The sequence below is a fragment of the Lissotriton vulgaris genome, chromosome 4_1, assembly GCF_964263255.1.
Source record: "Lissotriton vulgaris chromosome 4_1, aLisVul1.2, whole genome shotgun sequence".
In the NCBI taxonomy this organism is placed as follows: Eukaryota; Metazoa; Chordata; class Amphibia; order Caudata; family Salamandridae; genus Lissotriton; species Lissotriton vulgaris.
The window spans coordinates 1,906,747,458-1,906,775,013 of record NC_141691.1 but is presented as its reverse complement, the minus strand read 5'-3'; the positions used below and the strand labels follow the sequence as shown (position 1 = coordinate 1,906,775,013).

The window sequence follows — 27,556 nt, the reverse complement described above, 5'->3', positions numbered from 1 at the left end:
ATTGGAGTGCAACAATAAGTGCTGTAGGCCACTAGTCACATTCAATTTATAGCCATGAATACATGTAGTACCACTTTACTAGGGACTTATGAGTAAACTAAAAATGTCAGTTGGCCATTAGCCAACTTTACCATGCCTAAAGGATATAACACAAGAACTTTAGCAGTGGTCAGAGGTGGTAAAGTGTGTAGAGTCCCAAGGCCAACAAAAATGAGATCAGCAAAAAAATGGAGGTGCAATACAAAAGGTTATGGAGAAGACTATCTTAATGCTGACAGGTCTAACACTGTCTATTAGTGACACCTCTTCACAGGGTAGAGTGCGGTCAGCAACTCTAACTGACTTCATCAATCTCTGTGAGAAGCTAGGGAAGGTCCTCTTCTCATGGCTGACCTATGAAAAAATCTACTATTGACAACAGGTGGAGGGATCTTCAGTCCCTTCCTTCCCAAAGCCTCCAGCAAACATGGAGACATTCCTGCTTCTCTCTGATATGTTGTCGTCAAAGGAGAGAATAGCCAAGGAGTGAACACTCACCCTCAGAACATGAATGACCACATATGGGCCTGGGCTGCAACGAAAGCAGCTTCTATGTTCCATCGCCTCCAAACATAGGGGCAGATTTACAATAACTGGCGCATCCCCAGGGATGCACCAGTTATTGTGCCCCGCAGCTCCGCCACCCATGGTGCGCTGCATTTACAATGCGGCGCACCATGGGGAAAAAATGGCACAGATGCGTCATGAATCTGTGCCGTTAAGGCGGCGCATTGCTGGAGTTGCGTCGCAAGTGCGACGCAGCTCCAGCAATGCTCTGGGGGGCCCTATCTGTCCAATGCTGCATCAAGCCTTACGCCTGCTTCAAACAGGCGCAGGGTTTTGACGCAGCATTGGCCTAAAAGTGACTGAGTGAAATCTTGTAGATTTCACTTAGCCACTTTTAGGAGGCATTCCTGTGCAGGAACCCTCCCCGCCCCCCCTTCACCGGAACGCCTCCTTATGGCGCAGGGCTTTACAACGTGACGCATCTCCCAGATGCGTCACGTTGTAAATACCCCGCACCATGGCGCATCTTTTGCGCTGCCGCTGCTTCACAAGTGACGCAACGGCGGCGTAAAAGAGGCGCAAGGGGCTTGTAAATCTGCCCCATAATTATTATAGCATCTATACACCATATGTTAACATCAAGGATAAAGTGTAAAAATGTCACGAAGAAGCAGTGGGAGATAGAAACAATTGGCAAAACACTCGAACCAGATAGTAAGATGACATAAGATAAAATTGATAACAAATATGTGGGGAACAAGTAAATACCTAATGGATATTTGTAGGAAGAGGGCACACGAGTCTAACATTCTGCAGAAATTAAGTAAGAATGTGAGGGAAAAGTAAATATTTTTTTATTAAAATCTGCAGATTCATCTCTCCCTGTTGCCCTACAAATGGGAAGTTTGCAGAATTAATAGGTCACCCTTACCTGTGGTAAGAAAACCGAAGATGCCAACCCTGTAGCTTGCAGTGACGACAATAATATCTCCCACAGCCGCTAGGTAGGATCCATCCACCATTGCTTGCACTTTGCCGCTATAGTCACTAGGACTGTTGTGGAAGAAGACCAGAACTGGTGCATTTCTGACCTGCAAGCACCAAACACAAAATACTTGAGAATAAAAAGATAATGCTATGAAAATGTTGTATTTTAATCCTAGTGATCAATTCTTGAGTGACACCTACAAAAACACAGATGAGGCTATTCATTGGCCAGCTTGGGCAAAAATATTTAAGACCCTTAGTAGTGTGGGGCAGAATTCCATTGTTGGATTTCCCTGCATACAATTATATTTTGGTCGGTGTTTCCGCACCCAGATTTTTCAGGTGCTGGATTTTTCCAGTTGAAAATGTAGGCATGCACAATCGCTTTCAGAAATGGCTGAAAGGCAGTCCGATCAGTTTCTTGGCCACCACCCAACTCTCAGCCAAGGTATCTTCCGCTGCTAGGCGGCATCTTCTCCATTCCTTCTACCCATCCTTCCCAACACTGTCTCATCATTACCACTCCTTCCACACAGGGGAACTCACAGAGCAGATGGTAAATGTCTGCATTGAACCCCATGGAATTTTGAATTTCATGTGGATTGCCATCTGGAAAAACAATGACCCATAGACAGCCCCTTTTCTCTGGGGTGGAACTCATAATTGAAGGAATCCCAAGTGGAGATGCTGGCTGTTATTGGCAACTCCAACCGACCAGAATGTCCTCAATTATTTCAGATAACTCATTACCTTTGCGTGGAGACAAATTAAAATTATATCCCAATTAATTTTTCAGGCCAAAGTGAATCTGCATTAGTGCATTTAGACAATAATGAAGGTAAGCTGTTCATTTCAGTGCACCCCTTCCTGCTTTCCTTTTTTTTTTTATCATTGCTGCGTAGCACCCACCAAAAGTCATTTTTAAACAAACCAGTCCTTACTATTCCAGTGAAAGCAGCTCCTATCAATTTTCTTCCCCGCAACCCGCCTGTCTGCCTCGCTTCTTCCTGCAGTTTGCTTAAACATGCTCTTAGATCTGTGCTCCTTCTTTTGTCTGTGTTTAACCTCCATTTTCTAGCGGTGTGTTGGCCGTTTCTCGCAAGCACTTGTCTACGTCATGCCCCCTCCCATTTATCCTATTTATTTTCTGCTTTCACTGTGTTTTGATTGACTGACTGAGTCCACTGCTTTTTTTCAAATGTTTACTCAGGGGACAAGACTACAGAGCTGTTGTCCTCTTTCTAAGAAATCTGATGAGGGCACACATATATTACAACTTTTGACCCCAGCTCGCTGTGATCATCAGCACTGATGTGACGTCATACTGCTCTCTTTTACAGATGCTTTGCTGATGTCTGAGGGGATTCTGACAGGTCAAACATTGAAATGTTCCAGTGGACATGCCTCAGACAGAGAGCACCATTGGCCACGGCAACGGGACAGAGGGGGGTGTTCAATGTCAGAGCGCGCATTAAGGAAGGACAAAGCTGCCGTTTGGAACCAACGCCATATTTCATTGAAAGCGGATGAGCCTCTGAAGAAAGTACAGGGATCCTCAGCTGGAGGGCGCGGCACTTAACTGCACCCAACTTCAGGGGGACGCCTGGTGGGGTCCTAGGACACCCATCCCTCTCTCCCACGGAGCAGGGTACATGTGCTCTACCTTCTATGTGCTATCCAATCAGTGATCTCCTAACAGCTTATTTACCACTTCTCCCACTCTGTAATAGGGTGCATGCACAATGGTAAAGTGTCTCCTCATTTGCATGGGCCACACTCCCATGCAAATGAGGGAACTACTCAATTGAGAGCATGCAGATTATGCACCAGTGCAATCAAACCTCCATAGCACATGAGCCGTGCAAGCATCTGCGACCCCTTCTGAAATAGGAAAGTGCTTCAGTGGTGCAAACAACACATGCACCACGACCACTTGTGATAATGCAGCCCTTGTTCTCCATTGTATTTCATACAGAAAAAAAAGATTTTCAAAAATAAGCCTTGGACAAATTGTTCCTGTGCTTGCAGGTTTTAGATTTATATACAACATAAGCAAGCTCGAGGATGTGGTTCTTGATTCCCGAATGGCCTTTATCCAGTCTGGAGGTCCACACTATAGATGTTTGTGTCAAATCATATTGCTGCTTGCAGGAATTATCCTTCCCTTTAGAGTTCTCTATAAAATCACTCTGATATTTGGAGAAAAAATACAGCATTTTAGGAATTCACAAGAAATTCCCTGGAGTGCAGCTGGGATTCTGCGGCTGTGGTAGGTTTAAAAAAATACCCGCATGACAAGCAGTTTACATATGCACATGCAGAAATATCATGGGAAAGCGCGTTTAAACTTAAAATTGTTTTTTAGCTTCTTTCTCCCTGAGAAATATTTTTCTCTGTGGAAAAGAAACTGCTGACATTGACGGGAACAACTTCACAAACATTTCTGTGGTGGAAAACTACCTGGACATTGTTGGTGAATGCCCACACACTTAGGGACTGTGGGTGTTCACAACTTCCAAAGGTGGATCCTCATTGGAAAGCCCACAAACTCACCCCAGCGGTAGATTTACTCAATTGGAAATTATGCCAAAGTGACAAGTTTCTGTCCGAGCAAATCCCATGATCAGGGCAAAGTTGCACTATTTCTGTTAATGTGAATTAGAACTGGGGTCTTCCTCTCACAAATAATGTTCTGTGCGCACCTGCATTTTGCTGTGGTGCACAAATACTGTTTTTGACTCGTGCTTTGAGTCTTTGCCATACTGCATCCCAATATTGGGTGCGGTCTGGATGGCCTTGAAAGGAATATTGAGCGGTCTCAACATTGCGACAAAATATCACGGCAGTAGGTACTCAGAGGGAGGTATACTTGTATTATTCTTAACTCCACATCTATGTACCAAGAAAATACATACATCATCAAGGTATGTAGCTGTGGAGTTAGGAATAGAAAGTCTATACATACTTGAATTTACATATTTTGATCCTCAATATTCTGGTCAGGATTTTGTGAGCAAATTCCTTCCGTGATATTGGACTCATCTCGCCAGTATCGCTTTTTCCTGCGCCAGGTGCTAGGACATTTTGTCCCCTGGACAATTAAGCACGATGATCTCATCTTCAAGAATCTGACTGCTTTCTTATTTCTGTCAATTATGGGGGAATATCCACAGGCAAACACCCAGAAGTGGGACAAATGTCTGTGCCTCTTATCGCAGAGACTGCAGCAATGCTTTGGTGAGCAGGTCCATGCTATCCCCATTGAAAAAAATACCTGACGATGATTGGCTAATTTCAAGCCGTATCAGTGACACAGACATAGAGGGTTGTGTGACGGAACCATGTATGCCATTACCACACATGCCGGTTCAAGACAGTCTTAACCATGTAAGTCTTAACCACACATATGCCTTTACCACGCATGCCTTTACAACAAAATATGCATTGTTAAGGCATGTAGGTTGTGTGACAGAATCACGCATGCCATGCTGGTTCAACACAGTCTTAACCACGCAAGTCTTAACCATGCATATGCCTTTAGAACGAAATATGCCAGGAGTACATACAGGTGAATAGTATATAGAAGGATTCCATGTCATATCTAATCGTGGTCACAGAAGCCCACAACAACCCTATGGTAGACACTCTCTGCTGGAAGATGCGAGGACTCTGTTGAGTGAAGGTGAAAAAAACCGAACACAGGCATAGCAGAGACTTTCTCCTCCTCTTATTAGAGTCACACGTTCTTAGAACAGCGTCCACATTAGAAAAGTCTATTTCGTGCTATTGGGCCATGCTTAAAGCATTGATGAAGAGAGACCAAAGGAAGTGAAGGTGACTTATGAGGCTTCATGACCAACATTATAGGTATATTTAGATTCATACACTGATATTCAAAATGTAGAACTTACTGCGGTAGGGGTGTAGATATTCAAGTATAAACAATCTTCACTAACAGATGAATATTGAGCCTTTCCATCGCCTGGTTGCCAACACGTGGCTCTGAAAAAGAAGCAGCAATATATATGTATATTGGAAAACAGGTTGAAGAACCAATGTTTGCTTTCAGTGGAATTGTTGTCACTGTATACAATACACTTTTACTCAAACAAAAGCGTAGGCTCTGTGGCAATGGGCATTATTTAGCAGAATTGATTAATGCTCATATGTTTCAACGCCCAATCCATGAAGATGTTTTCCAGTCCCTTGATTTAACCAGTTAAGCAATACTGAATGAAAGAATGACATTGGTTGTCACTAAAAGTAGTAGGTGGCTAGCAGAGACCGTTACCTAGCAATGTCAAATGACATTCTAGCCTTGAATTTTCAATAATATTTGTTAAACAATGTTATATATATGTATATATATAGTCAAAAGGTTTTAAAATAAGGTGCTTAAGTGCTTGCTATCCCCAGATAATCTGAAAATACACAGAATTAAAAATAGAAAATACATAGTAAATAAATGCTTTGAACATAACAGGGAAAGTTGTTACTTTCAATCATTAAAACATAACATGAGTACTCTACAATAAGAAAAAGACTTGTGTCCCTCATGTTTTTCAAATGTGGTGTCTATTTAATGAATTTATATAAATTCAAAACCCTGTATGGTTAGTTGTGTAGCCCTGAATGGGCAGTGTCATTGTATGTCTATCTGCTGATTTAGACCGTCTAAAATTGTTGATAGATGATAAGCGATAGACTTGGTATATCTCATTCACTCTCATTCCCTAGCCTGTGGCATATCATCTTCTGTTCTTATCCCCACATGATCCCATATGGGGATTAGAGGTGTACCCACATCTCCTCATCATTATTAAGTTCCCAAGGGGCCATAGTTTATAAGTCAATGATGTATTTGGATGCCAAAATCCGGAGGGCCTTGACCCTATCTCCTCCTCATTCTTGTCTCTCTGCTTGGTCGATGCAATAGAAACTAAGAAGGTCCCTGTTGCTGTGATGGAACTGAAAGAAGTGGCGTGCCGCCGGGTAGATTTTATCATTTTTTGTGATTGCACGCAAATGTTCCAATATTCTTAATTTAGTGGGTTTGATTGTGCTCCCTATATAACGTTTCTTACAGGGACACTCGAGGCAATAGACAGTGTAGTCCGAATCGCAATTGAGAAGTTTTTTTATCTCTCTGTTGGGTGTGCCCTCTTCTGTTCTTCCAGGATAATTGGTGACCTTTTTACTGTTTTTACACGCTTTGCAGCTAAGGCAGGGGAAGAATCCCTTGACTCTAGTTAATTCTCTTGGCTGTATTCTGGAAGAGAAATGGCTGTGGACTAAATGATCTCCCAATGATTGGCACCGCCTATATGTAATAGGTGGTCTGACAGGAAGGTGTTTCTTCAGGACATTGTCAGTTGTTAAAATGTGCCAGTTCTTCCTAAATATGTGGATAACCTCTCCTGACCTGATATTATAATTGGTAATCATTCTTGTAGGTTTGTCATTAGTCTGTGCTTGTTTGACCGTCAGGAGATCCCTCCTGTTGATCTTGGATACTTTGTCTGCAGCTTGGTCAAGTAAATTACTTGAATATCCCCTATTATGGAATCTTATATTTGCTTCTACTCTGCAATGTTGGTAGTCTCCATCTGCTGAGCAATTACGTTTCAGACGGAGGAGTTCTCCATAGGGAACATTTCTTACTAAACTTTTTGGGTGGTGACTCGCCGCGTGTAACACTGCTGTCGGCTTTCTATAAAGTTTCATCTGGAGAGTACCCTGATCAACAAAGATCTCCAAATCCAAGTAGCAGACACTAATAGCACTGATCGTACCGGTGAACCTAAGATTCCAATCGTTGTTACTTAACGCGGTGATGTACTCCTCAGCCGTGGCACGATCGCCACGCCAAATAACAAAGAGATCATCTATGTATCTAGTCCATAAAAGTATCTTATCTGTCCAGTGGTCGTAGGCCTCCCCCCAGGCCTCGTGCTTCTCCCACCAGCCCACGAATAAATTTGCGGTGCAGTCCTGCTCTCTTCCCTCTCACTCTATGCAGCACAGCAACTTCAGTAACTTTAGTAACTTGAGCAACTAAAGCTGCTGTGCACCTAAGTGTCTTGGACTCAACCATGCTCAGGACATGGTCTCCTCTCTGCACTTGTGGTTCCTCACCTGAGGTTTGGAGGATGGGCCTTCGCTAATCAATCAATCAATCAAAGCATTTGTAAAGCGCACTACTTACCCGTGAGGGACTCAAGGCGCTGGGGTAGGGGTGCTGCTACTGCTCGAAAAGCCAGGTCTTGAGGAGTCTTCTGAAGGTCAGCATCTTGGTTCTGCCGTAGGTGGATTGGGAAAGTGTCCCAGGTCTTGGTGGCAAGGTGGGAGAACGAACTGCCGCCGGAAGTCATTCCTGGGATGTGGGGGAATGTGGCAAGGGTGAGGTTGGCGGAGCAGAGCTGGCGGTTGGGGCTGTAGAAGCTGAGTCTTCTGTTGAGGTACACTGATCCAGTGCTGTGGAGTGCCTTGTGTGTGTGGGTGAGGAGCTTGAAGGTGATCTACTTGTTGACGGGGAGCCAGTGCAGGTCTCTCAGGTGGGGTGGGATGTGGCTTCAGTGGGGGATGTCAAGGATCAGGCGCGCAGAGGCGTTCTGGATGCGTTAAAGCCATTTCAGGAGTTTGGCCGAGGCTCCTTCATAGAGGGCGTTTCTGTAGTCCAACCTGCTGCTGACGAGGGCCTCTGTGACCGTTCTTCTTGTTTTGGCGGGGATCCACCTGTAGATCTTGCAGAGCATGTGGAGCGTGTTGAAGCAGGAGGAGACGACGTTGACCTGCTTAGTCATGGAGAGGGTGGAGTTGAGGATGACCTCTAGGTTGCGTGCGTGGTCGGTGGGTGTTGGAGCTGTTCCCAGCTAAAGCTTCTGTTCTGTAGCACCTGAGTGGCAGTCCGTTCATAGCATTTTACTTTTTTTTGTTGCAGTTTTATATTGAATGAATTTGACGCGAAGGTATTGGAGTGCTTTAGATGAGCACCAGTTACATTACACAAGGACACATTCATTTTTGTTAGGCAAAGGGAGATTAAGGGCCAGATGTACGATCCACCAATTTGCGACTCACTAATTGGGATGCACAACAGTGTCTGAGAAACAGTTTACGATTCCCAATGGGGTTGCAAATTGCATGCCTCATGCATGTTAATGGGGCTGTCGCTGGGGTCAGCAGACCTCCATGTCTGGGACTGCTTTTGAAAAAAGGAAAACGGGATGCATTAAAAAAATTAAAATAAAACTTTTCAGTTTAATTTTTTAATTTTTTAAGGGCCTGAGACCTTAAAAAATATTTGCGCATGCATTCACAAAGGGGATGGGGGGACCCTGGGGATGCTCAGGGGATCTCTACCTCCAGCCCGGGCATGCCCGTAGAGTGTGTGTGTTGTCTACATCTGAAACAACGTAATATTTACAATTGTACATTTTCTGGATATAACCCTCCAGTTACTAACTCTCCAGTTACTAGCCTTCATTGCATCAGTATTAATATTGTATCGCACATGGCTACGGTTTTGTAAACATTGTTTGGAGAGCCCATAGAAACAACATGGGGTTTGGTCTGCTTTGACTCACTGCCTACGAGTCACAGCTAATTTGCGATGTATATTTGTGAATAAACTTTCTTTCACATCGTAATCGGCTATATGGCGGTCCCCCGGCAGCACGGCGCATGCACATTGGCACAGTGCTTCCTACTCTGTAGTCCTAAGTATAATGGCGCATGCGCAAGGGATTAGAACCCCACGGTGTGCCGGCTGAGGGAAATGCGTTCTCAGCAGTTTGCAATTTATATGCAAAGGGGTGTACCAACGGCCCCCTTGGGGTGTGCCTAGATTATCCTTACGCTGTGGTACTGCCGCTCATTGGACACCGCGGTGAGCCTATTATTCAATCATCCTCGGGATATAAGCATAGAGAGCGGTCCCGTCGGTACCTCCACTTCCGCTCGGCCGTGAGCATTGGGTACCGACGGATAGGTAAGGTTCCTGAGGCTTTGACTGTTATTCAGCAGAGGCAGTCCTATTGGTTAATTGTTTATATAAACTCTGGGCATTTCGTCCGCTGCATATCCTGATACTTACGTAGTGTCATATACGGTGACATAGAAAGTCGCAAGTGGCTTTGATCAGCTTTCAATATCATTCTGAGTTGTACTTAATAAACCTTAGTAAGTTACTTACCTTTAGTGTCTACTGTTGGTCTAGTCTGGGATTATTAATTGTTTGTAGTCTCTATAGACTCCATTCCAATGCTTATAGACTCTGGGAATCTTGTCCGCTGCATATTCTGATACTTATTTAGTGTCATATACGGTGACATATAAAGTCATAAGTGGCTTTGATCAGCTTTCAATATCATTCTGAGATGCGCTCAATAAACCTTAGTAAGACCTACCGGAAATTACTCACCTTGAGTGCCCGCTGTTGGTCTAACCTTGGAGTCAGTCTTTTGGCAAGGCAGATGGGTGTCTATCACACGTTTTTGGGGTTATATGTGTAGAGCTATTTGGCTGGGCACAGAGGAACTGTGCGCTAACTGTGTCCTTTTATTTTCTACACATTAGATCGGGGCCTCAATTTCCCGAGCGGTTGCCGGGTGAGGTGAGGCCATCACCCACACAAAGCTGGGTGAGTATCACTATGAGGAAATGCCTCTATGTGATAGAGCTAATATGCTTATTGTAATGCGGAATGCAAATTGTTCTTGCAGGTGTGTTGTGTCTATGTGGTAACCGTGTGATTATGTGGATGTTTGTGTAAAAACAAGAATATGTTGTGTATTTTTGTCTTTCGACAGGAAGAAGATTACTTGTCTGTCTCCAGTGGACATTGGGGCTCCAAGTTCCTGGTAGATACATGACTATTTGAAGTACAATTGCACGTTAATAATTTAATTTTTTATTTTTTGAACATATCACAGTTTGTTGCAGTAGCTAACCATCCATTAGGTCCTGAAGAAAGCTGGAGTATTTCTCCATTAAGCTGAAACATGTCGACCGTCCTGCACAGCGCCTTAATGTAGTTTAACTCTTCATCTACTAGGCGTGGTTTTAATCTTGACACCTAGACTAATCCTCATTACAAAACACTTTTTTTGGGTCTAGGTAGCCATTTTTATTGAGCACTATCACCTGAGCACTGCATCCCATCAGTACTACTTTTTGAGCAACACTTTGGCTAATGCGTCATGATCAACTTCCGCACCGTCACTCGCTGGTTTGGGCGGTGTTTGGATCGACTGCCTACTCCCACATGATGAATCTCTGCCATAAGGGTCTGATGGGAATTTTACAGCCATGTGTGACTCAATACATGTTTTTGCGCATGTGACCGTGTGGTCCTCAGTTGCCTCGTTGGCAGCACACCCCATTGGACCTGGTCTTCTCTGTTTTGTGTTTTTGCGACCCTGGGGATCCCATCACATTTGTGAGTGCTTTACCACCCTTCTGAGATGGGTGGTAAACTGTAAGTGTTTTGCAAGCTCAATTGAAGTCGCAAAACATGTATACATACCTTTTGAAGTCGCTTTTAGGCAGGGACGCCCTTAGAACGGCCCTTCCTAATAGCAATTCGCTAATCCCACTTTGCGAGTCACAAATCTATTTTAAGACTCGTAAAATAGGATTAGTACATGGCCACAGGTTTTTTGCGGGCGCAAATGGGTATAAAACCCATTTGCGCACACAAAAAACTGTCACACATCTGGCCCTAAGTGATTTGCCCAGACTCACAGGCTAATGAGCTGACGACAAGACTCGAACCTGGTTCCCCAGTTCCAAATTCGGCAGCTCTGGCTTTAGGCCAGATCCTCTCCCCTCTTTGCATTTAAAAATACTAGTTTCTCCTTCCAGCCTTTCCATGGATTATGTCTTAATGGCTGCAATTTATAACATGCATTTCTTTTGTGGATTACTATGATGTATATTATATGGGGACTAATGTTTTAAAATAACTTTGATTAGCCACAATGTGTAATATGAATAAATGGACTCATTTTCTAATCTGAGGCCCACTTTTCATGGATGCTGCCCGGATCTATGTATTTTACCTTTCGGTTGGATTCCTTTCTGGGTTTCTTCTTATGCCTAAACTGGGAACAAGGATTTAACTGAAGGAAAACACAGTTGGAGTTGGTGGAAACCTAGTTAGCTCAACTCATCTCATGTCAGGGCTAAGCCATGTAGTGAGAATTGAGTAAATCAAGGGGACATTATAACTCTGACATTTGTTTGAAATACTTTTCAGTACAGCGTTTAAGTCCAATTCATGAAACTGATTGTCATGCATTGGGATGCATCACATTCATCTAATCCAGAAAGCTGTACTTATTTATTTTTTTAGTTTATTGCTTCATTCACCCCAGGGAGCATCTTGGTGGTTAAAGATCCACTTCTGAACATGCCAGACAGAGAAGATCCAGGGCATGGGCGACCAGGAGAAGTCTAAACAAGTAATAATTTAAGGCCTTCCCGAAAGACAGGTGACTACGATGGTCGTGTAGTTGGAAGGTGTTCCATAGTTTTGGACGTAGATGTCTTAGGGACTGACCCACAGTTTGTTTCTAGTAAAGTGTGGAACATGAAGCAAGAGGAAAGAGTTGGAAGGCAGAGCCCTGGAGAGACGTATCTGGCATACTATCCCTAAGTACATGGAAACACTTGTGCATAAAGCACAGGACCTAAACCGCATCCATGATTCCTAAGTTCCTACCCTTCTACTTACTATGAAGTTCTGAATATGCTCCAGTTTGGAAAGGGCACAGTTAGAATGGTCAAGTTATAGACTTTTACAGTAGTCTATACCAGACAGAAGGCAAGCTTTGGACGACAAGATGTGGATCATCCCCATCCTGTGCAAACAGAGAGGAGACATAGTGCAGGTCTGCGCTTTAAAATGTAAATTGATACTTGTATAGCGCACTACTCACCCACAAGGGTCTCAAGGGGCTTGTACGAATACCGCTGTGGAACCCATCCTGGCTTTCCCTGTGAGGCGTCTACTACTGGGCACCCCCAAGGTGGAGGCCAGGCATCCTTAGCATTGTGGGGGCCATTGTGGAGATTAAGCAAGCTATTGCCCGGAGTTGCAGAGTGGGACTCCATGATTGGAATAGGCACTGAGGCGAGAATTATCAGGTCCATGGAATTTTGAGCCCAAGACCAGCCGAAACGGAGAATTGAACCCTGGTCCCGAGTTAGACCTCTGCATCAGGGTCTGCCGCTTTAACCATTGAGCCACTCTTCTCCACACTTCTTTTTTCAGAGATAGCTCCTCATCAAGAAGGCCTCAGGGCTCAGGTGGACCTCTATGGGAGGATGGCCAGGTGTTGTTATGCCAGTGGTATTTCTTTCTTCAGTTTTATTTCCATTGGGTTGTAAAAACGTGTTCCTCATCCTCCGTTGGAGGCTGCGTAAGCATTCATTTAGATCGTTTAGGAAGCCTGCGGCATCTTCATCAAGGCACACAAGACCTGATTTACAAAGGTAACTTGCTCTTCGGTGTTATTGGCAGTTTTTCAGTATTCACAAGCTACGATTTAATAGTAACTTTACGACTGTGGGGACCCCTCAGCACGGGGCAAATCTCCGCACATAAAAAGACAGGACAGGTCTTTCCTATCATGTACAGAGTTATCCGTCTCAAGTGCAGTTTCCACAGTCGTAAACGTACTATTTAATCTTAGTTTGTGAATACTGTGAAAGAGTAAACTTACACCAAAAAATTAATTTACCCTCGTGAATCAGGCCCACAGCCAGTTCTCTGGCACCAGTGTATGTTGGTGCCAAACTTACAAAATAAGTAATCAATTGTGAATAACACAAATATTAAAAAGAATGGATTAGAGCATAGAGCCCAGCGGCCCTTAAAACTGCAAGAGTTGAAACAAGGAAGGGATAGAGTCTAATAATGTGCCTCCATAAATGTGGCGAACGATGAAGCCTCAGTCCTCCTTATTCAAGCCTCAGGAAGCATAGAATTCAGAGTAGAATGGTACACCTTATGGAAAGTTACTTTCAATTTAACAGTGGCCAAGATTAGCTTAGTCTTGGTACCTCTGCATGGATGGACACTCAGCTGCCAGGGATACTGACCCTGGAAGCCGCCAATTTCTCTAGCACCCTTGGGGACTGCATGCTAAAGCCTTTCAAATTCTGGGAAAGCAGCTTGCCAACAACTCCTTAGAGGATTTTGCCTAGGATGAAAAGGATGGTAATTGGACAGTAGATGTCCATAGCCATACTAACAAGTGGCTCCTTCTAAGAAGGGGACTGGTGATGCCCCCTTTCAGGTCCATTGGGACCATTCTTGATGACGAAGAGAGATATCTCATTAAACCTTGAGTTGCTGGCAGGTGCTCACAGTTTGAGCACAGAGGCTGAACATGAGTCGTCTAGAGGTCCCAACTTTATGTTCGGCAAGCCTCACACTAGTTCCTCTAGAGACGACGCACAGCAGGACCAGCGTCAACTGGTGTTAGTAAAGATGGTGGCCGATTGCTAGCCACATGAGTTATCTGAATGCCCTACTACACATGTTATTATTTAATGTATTTAATTCCTAAAGCATCATACGATAAACCATCCGCACCTAAATGTTGCAGAAATATGTTTAGAACTGAAGAAGGAATGTATGGTTTACTGATGCCAAGAAGTCTAAAAGTGCTTTAGCACTTACATATCCTCCTACCATGTCTAGCATATCACTATGAATTAACACCTTCAGAATAATAGTAAAGTGTTTGCAAATAAGGCAAATAGCATATTGTTTTAGCTAGAAAAGCACATGTCTCTCTAGGCTGTGGCATTGCCATAGTAGGATCAATAAAACATTGACCAACCCGGCACCATTTTCTCAATAGATTTTCAGGAGCCCAGAACCAGGTTACTCATCTCTCAGATACAACAGCAGATAAATTTCATACAGTGAAGGCCTCGTTTATGGCATTTAGGTGTAGGGCACAAATGTACAGTATTAAAGCAATACTGTGCATTCTTGTCCTTTCTCCCTGGCTGGGGCCATTTTGGCTGCCTAGCGCAAATGCAGGTACCCTTGCACCATGGCTTCCCATGCAGGCAGGATTGTTTGTGTGCAGGAAGGTACACCCAATTGTACAAATACAATTCTATGAGGCATTTTCCTCTTTCCATGGAAAGAGGAAAAAAACAAGAGAAACAAACAGATTCTGCTCGTTACACCTCACCTCGTGAGGTGTAAGAATGTGCTGCTTCCCCATCACTGGAACACCTCCGGGGCGCAGAGTAAGGTGACGCAGTGATCTGCCCTGCGTTGACTTACTCATGATTCATGAGGCTGCTCAAAGCCACTGCACAGTGTGGCGGTCTTATGTATCCTCCCTCCTCTGGTTGACTTAGCTGAAGTCCTGAATGACCGAAAATATAGCCAGGCTTATCAAGATGGACTAACAGACTTACTAGAGTAGATAATGTAGATGCCGGCTAATGTTAGTGAAATGAAGGCTCACTAACCTGAGATTCTAACTGATATATTTGTGGTATTGGCTGACTTAGCTGATGTTCGGGGTAAACTAACTGAGCTCCAAGCATATGAAATTAGGTCCCAGAAGACTTAACATAGATCCTTTCTACCAACTGAAATTGTGTTTGATATCAGTAAGGTCTTGAATTACTCAACCAGGGCACTGGAAGACTTAACTTCATAAGGCTAATTTAACTTTTGAATGATTTAGATTAAGTCATGACAAATTCTACCACTGATGTTGTATGTATTGGTATTTGCACATCGTGAATCAAGTTGAAAAGCAATGAAGTGCTGGACAGGCGGTGTAGGGCCTGAGAATTGATTTTTGATCATTCGCAACATATGGGGAAAGTTTAGTTCTTATTGTAAAGGGATCTTGGGTACTCCCAAACAGAGATGTTTTAAGGCATGGCCAAAAGTGGACAATTTGCCCAAAGTTTCTCTTGGGAAAGTGACTGACACAGTAAGAAGACTCTCTTTCTCTATTTCAAACTCCCTACCTGTACCTCTGACCCCGTCTCTCTCTACCTCACCACTCAGTTTTCCAAGCTAGTATTTCTCTGAGCCACCTATCTGTTGCTCTTTCATCTCTCTCTCACCCTAGCTTGTTTGCCCCTCTTTTGCAACATTCCTTCTTCTACCTCCCTCTAATTTACTCTTTCCTCTCTCTATTTGCCTCTCTTTCTACCTCATGGCTCAACCCAGACACTAATCCACCCATTTTATTGTGTTATTTGCAGGAGAGCAGGGCTCCTCGCTGGGTGCAGGCACCTCAGTGCTGATTGACCTGTGCATTTATTGTACTTCTTATCTGGTGCTAAGTGATGCAAAGAGGGGTATTACTGGCACAGTGAATGTTATGCACTGTAAGTAAGATCATTGTCAACATATAGTACTTAAGTAAAAGTGCTCTTTCAGGCACATGTTTAATAAACACATGCTTTAGCAATTTTATCTTCTGTGTGGCTCTGCTTCTAAAGAGTTAACAAATATATCACTATTGTTTGGAACCATGAGGGCTTGAATTAGCTTAAAATGGGCAATATATGTATCGTTGATCCGAACACGGGGCCCCAAAGTATGTCTTGTCCGGGGCCCCAAAATTCCTGAAGATGTTCCTGCTCTGAAAAGGTTCTTCAGTTCCATTCTGAACTGCAGGACAGAAGGAGCAGCTCTAATGTTGTTGGTAAAGATGGGAACATTGTTCCAGATCCTAGAAGCCTAGCTGGAGATGGTCCACATTCTGAATTTCTTTTCTTCATTTTATTTCCACTCTAGGCATAGTCTGGCCCTTGGAGAGCTCGACTGCACTTGAGTGGGTTATTCACATGGTCAGGTATTCAATACTGTTGTTCCTGGCAGCTGTTCTTGAAGAAAATGAGGGCCAAGGGTGGAGCAGTATACTTCCTTCAGGGTTGGAATGACGTTGTCAGCGTTCTTCAGGTTTTTGATGAGACTTGCAGCAGTGTGCAGGGGTGTGTGTGGCATCTGGGAGGATGATGAAACATTGTGGCTGACCTTAGAATCCAGGTGTTATAACAGATCTGGCAGGTATATCACACATTCTGAGTGCAACACTAGACATTTTGTCTGGCATAAGGGGCACTGACATGTGTGATATACATCCTGGCTGCCATATAAGACACACCCTTACTTAGCAATCCCTTTCTCACTTAATTTGACACAAGGTATTTTAATAGTCAAAAGATTCGATGAAAGATATGAGACAACAAAGAAAAAAAGGACATCAAGGAATAAATGACTCAGAGCTGCAGCTGACTGCCAAGCCCCTTTTTCGTCTAGTCCCTGAGAATGATAGGCACGCCCACAGCATCTTTAAGGATTCATCTAACTGATGTACTTTCAATTACCACACAGTTATTACTCAAAGTGCATCCTCATACACAATCTTAATCAAAACATTTACTTTGTGTTAAGAATAAAAATTAAAATGTATTTGTCAAGCATTTATGTTTGTTCACCATATAGTTTTTATATTTGTCCATTCTGATATCAGTCTGCTGAGACCCGAAGTGAACTACTGCATGTGCTCCCATGAATATGGGGCTCAGAAAGCCTGAGGGCCTTTGAGAAAAAGAGAAAAGAGTGAGAGTTTTGGTGCCACCGAAGAATAGGATGATTGTAGAGTCATCTATCTGATTTCAATGTAGGCAAGCAGAAAGTAGTCTATGCAGGAATAGCAGATATATATGAATATATATATTCTCTTAGAAAACCAAAGGTTACAAGTAGGTTATAGTTAGGATTTTTTTTTTTAAACCTTAGAAATTCACTGAAAAAAAACAAAGATTACAGGAACGTTATAGTTAGGCTCAAATTTCACTCATACAATACAGTGAAATTCAGCAGTTATAGCTACCTACGCTAACTGTAACTCATGCTCCCGCAATGCACTGCTTATGTTCACACATATTACATCACTCATGACATGGTCAGTGACATCACATATGACATCATTGATGACATCTCTAATGACATTACTGTGAATGTGGGTGTTTTCTAAATGTTTATGAGTGTTAAACATATATACTAAAGTACAACAAAATTTAAATTAGCATACCTTCTGTACTACTAATGAGTGATTCCATTTTTTAGCATAGATTATGTGAGTGGCTGTGTGACAGTGTGTATCCGAGTATAGGTGGGTGTCTGGGTGCCTGTATGGGTGTGTGCATACATGGGTGAGTGAGTAGAAGTGTGGGTGACACCTAGTGGCTGTGTGAATGGATGTATGGGTGGGTGTATCAGTGAATATGTGGGTGAGTGAATGTGTGGGTAAATTTCTTCATTAATGAGTGACTGGGTGTGTAAGTAGCTGTATGGGTGAAAGAGTGGCTGTTTAAGTGGGCGTTTGGTTCCGTGAGTTGGTGTGGAAGTGGCTGTATTGGCGAGTGAGTGTCAGTGTGCATTGCTGTATGGGTGAGTGAACAGGTGTTTGAGTGGTTGTATGGATGTGTGACTGGGCATGTAAGGGGTTGTTTAGGGGTGTGTGAGTGAGTGTGTAAGGGCTTGTATGGGTGAGTGGCTGTGTTGAGATACTGTATGGCTGTGTGAGTGGGTGTGTTAGTGGCTGTAAGAGTGAATAAGTAAGTGTGTGAGTAGCTGTATGGGTGAGTGTGTGGCTGTATGGGGAATTAGTGGCTGTATGAGTGTCAGGAGTCATGTTGTGGCGTCCATAGTGAGTCAGGTAGAGTGCAAGCGGCCACGATTGAGCATTAAGCCTAGTACAGTAAACGTGTGGTATTACTGTAACTAGTAATACAACTTCTCCTAAGATGGCCGCCATTATGGACGGTAAAGGAACCGGTTGCCATTCTATGCCACAGAGTGTTTCGTGGGGAGCACGAGCGCTGTTTGCTGCACACTTCAACAAACGTTTTTCCTGAGAAGCCAGCCTGAGTTCGTTCCTCCTCTAAATAGTCTTAGCGGGAGGAATAATTTCGTGTTCGTTCCTTTCTGCTACTAAGATAAGGAAGCAAACGTCTATCCACAGAGAGTAATTCGTGTTAAGAGTATTTCCACTTCTCCTTGCTGGGAAGTCGAAAATCTGTCAAAGACTTCTGCGATGCCTTTGTTCTCAGTTTTGGTATTGCGGACCTTTGGAACTGCTGAGAGTTTCTTCAACACGGAGTTACCAGCCGACTACTTCAGTCTCAAGCGCCAATGACGAAATTGGTGTTGAGTCAGTCAGAACTTCGTCAGGAGAGAGCCCAGGAGTAAGCTGCCACAGACTCAGAGCCACTTCTACCACAGACCTACAGTAAGACTACAGTTGTTGCGCTGAGGAGCTGTCAGCTTGCCTATTTATCGTTCCCTCCCAGCTTGCGCTTTTCCTATTCTATCCTTCCCTCTGTTCCTTCCCCTATCCTTTTTGCGCGCTTGTGGAGGATGCAGTTACTTAAGACTCTTGTAAATAGTTCTTGAAGAAAGTCTACCTGAAGACAGTGAATATAACCCGCAGTAAAGAGAAGCTCACAGGTATGCAAGGTGAAACTTAGTTAATTCCCCAAGAGTACACTGCCAGTTAGCTCAGTAGTAATAAGATCTTTCATTTGTAGACAGGGCTTCCAGTCAAGCACAAAAATACAGAAGAGAGGCGCAGACTCCCTCGCCAGCTGGTAGGATAAGTGCTAATTATAGAATTGTAATTAGAGTATCTTGGTAAGTGTGTTTTCTTAATTCCCCTTCTCTGTGCATTAGACATCCATGCCAAGATGGTCGGAAGAAACAATTAGAAGACTCCAGACCTTGACCTCGGCATTCAGCAACGGGAGTGTCTATTCCCTCTATCCACTTCCCCTTTCCCCTCTCGGCTGGTTTAGGAGCTTAACCGCTGCGACACCGGTCGGCAGGAGATTGGGACTAGCTACAGTCTGCCTCCGTAAAGCGTTTGGAGCCTCATGACAATGAGTGAGTGAGTGGGTGAGTTAGTCGCTGTATGGATGAGTGAGTGTGTGCGTGTGTGCATGAGTATCTGTAAGGGCGAGTAACTGCATGAGTGAGTGGATATGAAAGTTGTATGGGTCTGTAAATGGATATATGAGTGGTTGTGTGGATGGGAGAGTGGGTGTATGAGATGCTTATGTAGTTGTGAGTGGATGCACAAGTGGTTCTGTGGATGAAGTCATCAGTGATGTAATTTGAGATGTCATCAGTGATGTCACTGACCTTGTCAATAGTAATGTAATATATGAGGTCATAAGCAGTACACTGCGAGGGAGTAAGTTATAGTTAGGTCAGGTAATTATAACTGCTCAATTTCAGTGCAATGAGCCTAACTATAATATCCCTGCAGCCTTTGTTTTTTTCTGTGAATTTCAAAGGTTTGTTTAATTCTATTTCCCAACTATATCGTCCCTGTAACCTTTGGTTTGTTCAGTGAACTTCTACAGTTTTTTAATGTTGTTTCCTAACTATAACGTCACTGTAACCTTTGGTTTATTACGTACATTTCTAAGGTTATTTAAATTGTATTTCTTAACTGTAACCTGTAACCTTTGAGATTGTGTATGTGAGTACGTGCATGAGTGTCTCAGTTGGTGTATGAGTGACTGTGTAAGTGTCTCAATGGGTATGTCAATGTCTGTGAGGGTTGGGAGTGGCTGCATAAGTGTCTCACTGAATGTGTGAGTGGGTGGGTGTGTGGGTGTGTGAGTGTCTGAGGGGGTCTGTGAGTGGGTGTGAGAGTGTCTGAATGGGTTTGCGAGTGCCTTCATGAGTCAGTCTGTGAGTGAGTGCATGAGTGTCTGAGTGGATCTGTAGGTGAGTGTGTTAGTCTCTGAGTGGGTCTGTAGGTGAGTGTGTTAGTCTCTGAGTGGGTCTGTAAGTGGGTCTGTTAGTCTCTGAGTGGATCTGGAAGTGGGTGCATGAGTGTCAGAGTGGGTATGTGAGTGGTGTATGTGTCTGAGTGGGTCTGTGAATGGGTACATGAGTGTCTGAATGGGTCTGTGAATGGATGTGCAAATGGCTGTATGGGTCTTGAGTGGGTACATGAGTGTCTGAGTGTATCTGTGAGTGGGTAGGTGAGTGAGTATATACGTTTCTGTGTGGGTATGTCAGCTGTGTGAGTGACACAGCCACAAAGGAACCACACCTGACCTTTTATCCAACAAGGATCCACAGTCTTGCACAAAATATCTACACAAGTGGAGTACTTTCTATTAGTAAATTACTAAGTGCTACCTCCTTGGGTAAATGTCCAGTACATATTCTTCACTACATCTGCATAATGGAGCACAAGGAAAGGTTGCCAGTGACCCAGTGTGCGTTTTGGGAGTGTGATTGTTCCTGGTGTGTATTTATCCAGAAATATGATATAACATGAATACTCCTATATAGAAGACAGCAAAACTACACAGAGGTAAATCTCCACAAGACAAGGGTCTTTCCTCTTAACTATATGAAGTAAATGGTTCTTTCTCTGGAAGAGATGTCCTCATTACCCTCTGCATCAAAAACTCTTTACTGGGAAAAGTACTGGGGGCCCGCTGATTAAGCTGTCCATCATCCAGGTAAAAGGCAAGAAGACCTTTGAATAATACTAAGGTGGGCGGGCCAAATAGGTGAAGCTTTCAAGTGATTTGTACATTTTCATACTCGTAGTAATTTAAAAGCAGAACTATGGATTCTGCTCTCACTAGGAGGACAGCACAACAAAGAACCCACCTTTCACAGTCACCTACAGATTGCGCTCCAATAGATTAACGATGCATTCACTTCCCCAAAGTATTTGAGATCCTTTTTTGGGCTCGACCCCGCGATGCAGTGCGCAGCACTGCTCAGCCAGCCCAAGAGCCCTTATGTGTGGGGTTTTTGAAAGCTGCTCACACGCTCGTGTGTGTAAGCAGGTTTCCGCTGCCGCCACTGGCCTTTCGTGTGCTTTTTTAAAAAAAGCACGCACCCAATTGGGCAAAGGCACGAGCATGTCCCGCCTTTGCTCCGCCCATTCCCGATGGTGGCCAGCACGCGCAGGATCGCGCGTTCGTCTTGCTGCCGCGCTCCCTCGGCCCATTCCTCTGTGGTTCGAGCGCACCACTACTTTCGGTTCCCGGCCCTGCTCCTCTGTGGTGCGCGCACACCACTGGTTCTCACTAGTGGATTGTTTTTCATGTGACTATCCATATTATTCCAATGTGGTACCTCAACGTTATGATGTTCTCACTTTTTGTCTTAAATATAAAGAATTGTTGTTCCTGTAATGCACCTCAGTAAGCGGTTTGGTGTAACGGCTGAGAAATTAATTCTAATCACGGCATAAAGATGTCACCTCAAACGTGTGATCTTGGGTAAACCGCTTCACACCCGTGCTGTTTTTCCTTAGCTGCCTGGGGGCATCTGCTATGTTTTTCTTTGTAAGTGCCTCCCGTTGAGATGTCATTTTTGTGAAGTGAGCATTAGGGCCAAAATGGCCTTTCAAAATTTAATGAGGGAAAGGGGCTGTGTAGCTCCCCCTCCTTGAGCTGATTTCGGCCCCTGGAGCCCCATCTTCTAGGGCCTGGCCATAGTTCAACAGGGGAGGGGACCCTGCGATGATTTTAGCCTCGGTGGCCCCATTCCCCGGGGCCCAGCCATGTCTCCCTGGGTGCCCTGGACCCACCTAGGGCACCCAGTGTGCATTTCAAGGACCGCGGAGGGAGCCTCTAGTCCCCCGCTTTCACAGATACTGCCAAGTCCGAGGAAACCGCTGTGTCTCAGGGGTGGGCATCCCGTGACCAGTATCCCAGTACCCCTCCTTCACTGTGCACAGGTCGATCCCAGGTAGGTGGTGGTCCCGGGGGCCGTATATGTTCCAAGAGGGGGGGGCTGCACAGCCCCCCTCCCAATATTATATATTTTAAAAGACTGTGGGAGGTGGCGGTTCCTGGTGGGTCCTGTGGCCCCCGTAAATTGTTTAATTTTTTGCCCCGGGGAGGTGGTGGTCCTCGGGGAATCTCTGAAGCACAGGAGGGGGTCCACGCAAATAAAGCCCTAGAGAGTTGGTGGTTTCTGGGGCCGAAAGGGCCTTAGGAGGGGGCCCCCATGCACCCCCCTTCCCTTTATAAAAAGCGCCCCCAGTATTTGGCTAACCCGGGGGCTCTTTTCAAAACAAGCGCCGGGGACCACACTTGTTTTTTTTTCAATTCACAGTGGTATTCACAATTATCAACTTGAATTAACAAAAGAAAATATTTTTTTCCCTGCCAGGATCCCTCTGGTGCCCAGGACCAATGCAAGGCGGTTAGGGTATTCGTACTTTCCTGGCCCCCTTTGAATTTTTTTGTGTTTTGTTTTGGGACTCGGCTGAAGCTGAGTCCCAAGATGGCTACCAATACTTTCTGGTCAAAGTGTTGGTAGCCAATCAGAGCTCTGCAGATCTCTACGAGTGCTCGTCATTATTCGCGTACGCTTCGCAGTCGTAGATATACAAATTTGGATTTCCTTTAATTTCTCGCAAACTACTAAATGGATTTACACCAAATTACATCTGCATAGTCTGCGGGCCAAAAGCTTCCTTTCTGCCAAATTTGGTATAACTCCGTCCCTTGGTTTGGGTTGCTGGTGTGTCTAAAGACTCTATTGGAATTAACATGGGAAACACCCTTTTTTGACCCAAGCATTTTCTTTGCCCCTTCTTGATAGATCACCCGAAACTTTCTGTGCACAACTAGAATGTCCGGCGCACTTTTGGGGAAAGGTTTGTGATGCTTCCTCAAATGACCCCAAAGTTATAGGTAAGTCAAGAAATGCTTTTCCTATGGAAACATGGTCCTTTTGTCATTTTGACACATGAAGTACCCACAACTACTTCTTTCAAATGACAAAGGAAAGGGAGTAACAAATGGGTTTAGGCCATTCTCTTTGGAAACACCAGAGAATGTATCAATGATCTGCAGTGGTTGCAATTAAATGAAAGTTTACTAACTGTTCTTGTCAGTGCAAGGTGGAAGCTCTCTGTGAGGGGCAGCTTCTCCTGAGTAACATGAAACAGTAGGAATGGGGAGGGCGAACACACTGGTCCATGTACTGCTGCTCCTCCAAAAGTCCCTTTGTGGTGGGTCAGTTATTAGGGAATTGTGACCCCAAGCCTTTATTGGAGTGTGGTTGCAAACCATGGATATTGTAAATAAAAATGCAGGGATAATGCAGGGATCTGCCCCATCTCTGCACTTGCAGCCATTCACAAGGATTTGCATATAGGAATAAGGATTTTTACAAATGCTTATGAATTGTTTCTTTGTACTGATCAAATTAGTATACCTGGCACAGTGCAATGAATTGACCTGCTCATCACAGAAAATAAAACAAACACAGCACTGGGAGGCACCTGGCCAGTGCCTGGCCAATGGTACATTCTGCCCAATAATTGCAGTTGAATAAAATCTATAATGTAGCTATGGAAATGGTGTTTCAAACTACAAGTCAAATAAGTAGATTCAACATTAAAAGAAATATACTGGAGGAAGGAAGGGTTAGAAATAGGAGGCATTCACATTTTTTAAAGGAATACCCATCATGCAAAAAAGAAATGTATATTCTGAATACTAGAGGCTATGGGCTGAAACCAGGCCAAAGATATGTGCTCATCGGCAAAATAAGTACATATATTTTTAGAAAAGGGTAGTGGAAGCACAAACACAAAGAAAGAGATTTCACAATTACTGAAAAATATTCGGAGACTACTTCTATACTTAATGTTTAGTCAAGTCGTAAACAGTTATAACAGATTTATATCACATATTTGTATGACAGTACTGCCGTTTTACACATTTTCGTACAACATGCAGTCTGGACATTATTGGAAGATCTGTACTCGAATTTACCCAGCATTTCGCTAACCAGGGGACTCATACGCTCCATTCTTAACATTCCGGATGTTGTCTTGGGGTAAAAACAAAATAGACCACCTACTCAGATTCCAAGCACTTTGGGCCGTGAAGAATAAGTCTCAATTTATGAAACAAATCGCGTTGGATGTTATGGATGCTGTTGAAGGATTTTTTTTTTTAAATCAGTTGATATAAAGGAATTGAACCATACTAACTCAAAGGACACTTACCAAGACATTACTTCAGAAAGGTACGTTGGTGTAATCAGCATGTTTCTGTCATACCCTAGTTAAACTTTCTCATCACTTTGTATAGTTTTCAAAATGTGCCTTAGTTAATTTGATCTCACCAATATAAAGATATTGTAGTATAGCAAAAATGAGCATTAAGAAGATTTTTCAATATTTTATGGCCACTATATTTTTGTCATCAGAATACCTGTAAGAAGTAACATCATTTTTGTACTGTCCCACCATTAAAGCAGCTTAAGGTATCTCAGCAGACTATTGTTTACCACAAACGTCCTACATAATCTACATACATAGAAGGACTTTTGGTCAGTAGGCTTCATCCACTGGTGTGTTAAATTGTCACTTATATTCTGTTTCCACCCACCAAAGCATACCAAATGGGCAATGGGTCAGCCCTCTTTACCCATTTACCCCCTTCAAGTTAAATGATTGAACAAAGCTTTTGCACATTGTTAACATCCGCTTTAAAAGAGTTCCTTTCCTTCAGTCACAAAGGGCCACATGTACGAACCATATTTGTTGTTGCAAATGGCCTGATTCGTAGAATCGGCTAGTTTGCGACAGCAACAATGCTTTTTGGCATGTTCAAAACCCAAATAGTAATTCGGTTAATTGTCGCCGAATCGCATTTGAGGATTTGCAAGTCGGTATTAGGAAGGGGCGTGTTTAGGTAGTCCTTCCTAATACCGAATCACAGTGGGATGTGTGAATGTTTAGCAACCGAAACGTGGCATCAAAACATTCGCAAATTACCGCCATTCGATAAATGGTGGTAAACAGACCACAGACCTTTGCTTACTCTTAAAAAATGAAAAGATTGCTTTTGATTTATTTTTTTGAAACCCCATCCTGTTTTCCTTTAAGGAAAATGGGCTGCAATTTAAAAAAAATATTGCTTTATTTAAAAGGCCACCATCTCTGTGATGGCTGCGATTCCTATTGGGTCGCAAATTGCAGCCTACCTCATTAATATTAATGAGGTAGGTCAATTTGCGACACATTAGGAATCGTTTTCGACATTTTTTAAGTTTTACATTATGAATGCCGATTTCCTAATTGCAATTCACTAAGGATCGCAATTAGGAAATCACAATTCTGAAGTTTTGTATATGTGACCCAAAGCACTTTTACAGAGTTAGCAATTTTTTTGGGGGGTTATTAGTTTTAAAGATTGGTGCTCCGGTTATGTGCTGATTTACTTAATGTGTCCTTTTAAAGGTTGGTGTTATTGTAGCAGACTGCAATGTGAGTGCTTTGTTGAGTGGGTGTGTTAGTGGCTGTAAGAGTGAATAAGTAAGTGTGTGAGTAGCTGTATGGGTGAGTGTGTGGCTGTATGGGGAATTAGTGGCTGTATGAGTGTCAGGAGTCATGTTGTGGCGTCCATAGTGAGTCAGGTAGAGTGCAAGCGGCCACGATTGAGCATTAAGCCTAGTACAGTAAACGTGTGGTATTACTGTAACTAGTAATACAACTTCTCCTAAGATGGCCGCCATTATGGACGGTAAAGGAACCGGTTGCCATTCTATGCCACAGAGTGTTTCGTGGGGAGCACGAGCGCTGTTTGCTGCACACTTCAACAAACGTTTTTCCTGAGAAGCCAGCCTGAGTTCGTTCCTCCTCTAAATAGTCTTAGCGGGAGGAATAATTTCGTGTTCGTTCCTTTCTGCTACTAAGATAAGGAAGCAAACGTCTATCCACAGAGAGTAATTCGTGTTAAGAGTATTTCCACTTCTCCTTGCTGGGAAGTCGAAAATCTGTCAAAGACTTCTGCGATGCCTTTGTTCTCAGTTTTGGTATTGCGGACCTTTGGAACTGCTGAGAGTTTCTTCAACACGGAGTTACCAGCCGACTACTTCAGTCTCAAGCGCCAATGACGAAATTGGTGTTGAGTCAGTCAGAACTTCGTCAGGAGAGAGCCCAGGAGTAAGCTGCCACAGACTCAGAGCCACTTCTACCACAGACCTACAGTAAGACTACAGTTGTTGCGCTGAGGAGCTGTCAGCTTGCCTATTTATCGTTCCCTCCCAGCTTGCGCTTTTCCTATTCTATCCTTCCCTCTGTTCCTTCCCCTATCCTTTTTGCGCGCTTGTGGAGGATGCAGTTACTTAAGACTCTTGTAAATAGTTCTTGAAGAAAGTCTACCTGAAGACAGTGAATATAACCCGCAGTAAAGAGAAGCTCACAGGTATGCAAGGTGAAACTTAGTTAATTCCCCAAGAGTACACTGCCAGTTAGCTCAGTAGTAATAAGATCTTTCATTTGTAGACAGGGCTTCCAGTCAAGCACAAAAATACAGAAGAGAGGCGCAGACTCCCTCGCCAGCTGGTAGGATAAGTGCTAATTATAGAATTGTAATTAGAGTATCTTGGTAAGTGTGTTTTCTTAATTCCCCTTCTCTGTGCATTAGACATCCATGCCAAGATGGTCGGAAGAAACAATTAGAAGACTCCAGACCTTGACCTCGGCATTCAGCAACGGGAGTGTCTATTCCCTCTATCCACTTCCCCTTTCCCCTCTCGGCTGGTTTAGGAGCTTAACCGCTGCGACACCGGTCGGCAGGAGATTGGGACTAGCTACAGTCTGCCTCCGTAAAGCGTTTGGAGCCTCATGACAATGAGTGAGTGAGTGGGTGAGTTAGTCGCTGTATGGATGAGTGAGTGTGTGCGTGTGTGCATGAGTATCTGTAAGGGCGAGTAACTGCATGAGTGAGTGGATATGAAAGTTGTATGGGTCTGTAAATGGATATATGAGTGGTTGTGTGGATGGGAGAGTGGGTGTATGAGATGCTTATGTAGTTGTGAGTGGATGCACAAGTGGTTCTGTGGATGAAGTCATCAGTGATGTAATTTGAGATGTCATCAGTGATGTCACTGACCTTGTCAATAGTAATGTAATATATGAGGTCATAAGCAGTACACTGCGAGGGAGTAAGT

The 27,556-nt window shown here is 43.7% G+C and overlaps 1 protein-coding gene across 1 annotated transcript in view; it reads right to left on the bottom strand.

Moving 5' to 3' along the window:
* TG (thyroglobulin) overlaps window positions 1-27,556 on the bottom strand; it is a 711,260-nt gene that overhangs the window by 288,537 nt on the left and 395,167 nt on the right. Inside the window, exons 39-40 of the mRNA XM_086966244.1 lie at window positions 5,445-5,535; window positions 1,478-1,637 (exon numbers count right to left, since the gene is read on the bottom strand). Of these exons, the coding sequence (XP_086822370.1) occupies window positions 1,478-1,637; window positions 5,445-5,535 (251 nt within the window). The remainder of the gene's footprint in view (window positions 1-1,477; window positions 1,638-5,444; window positions 5,536-27,556) is intronic.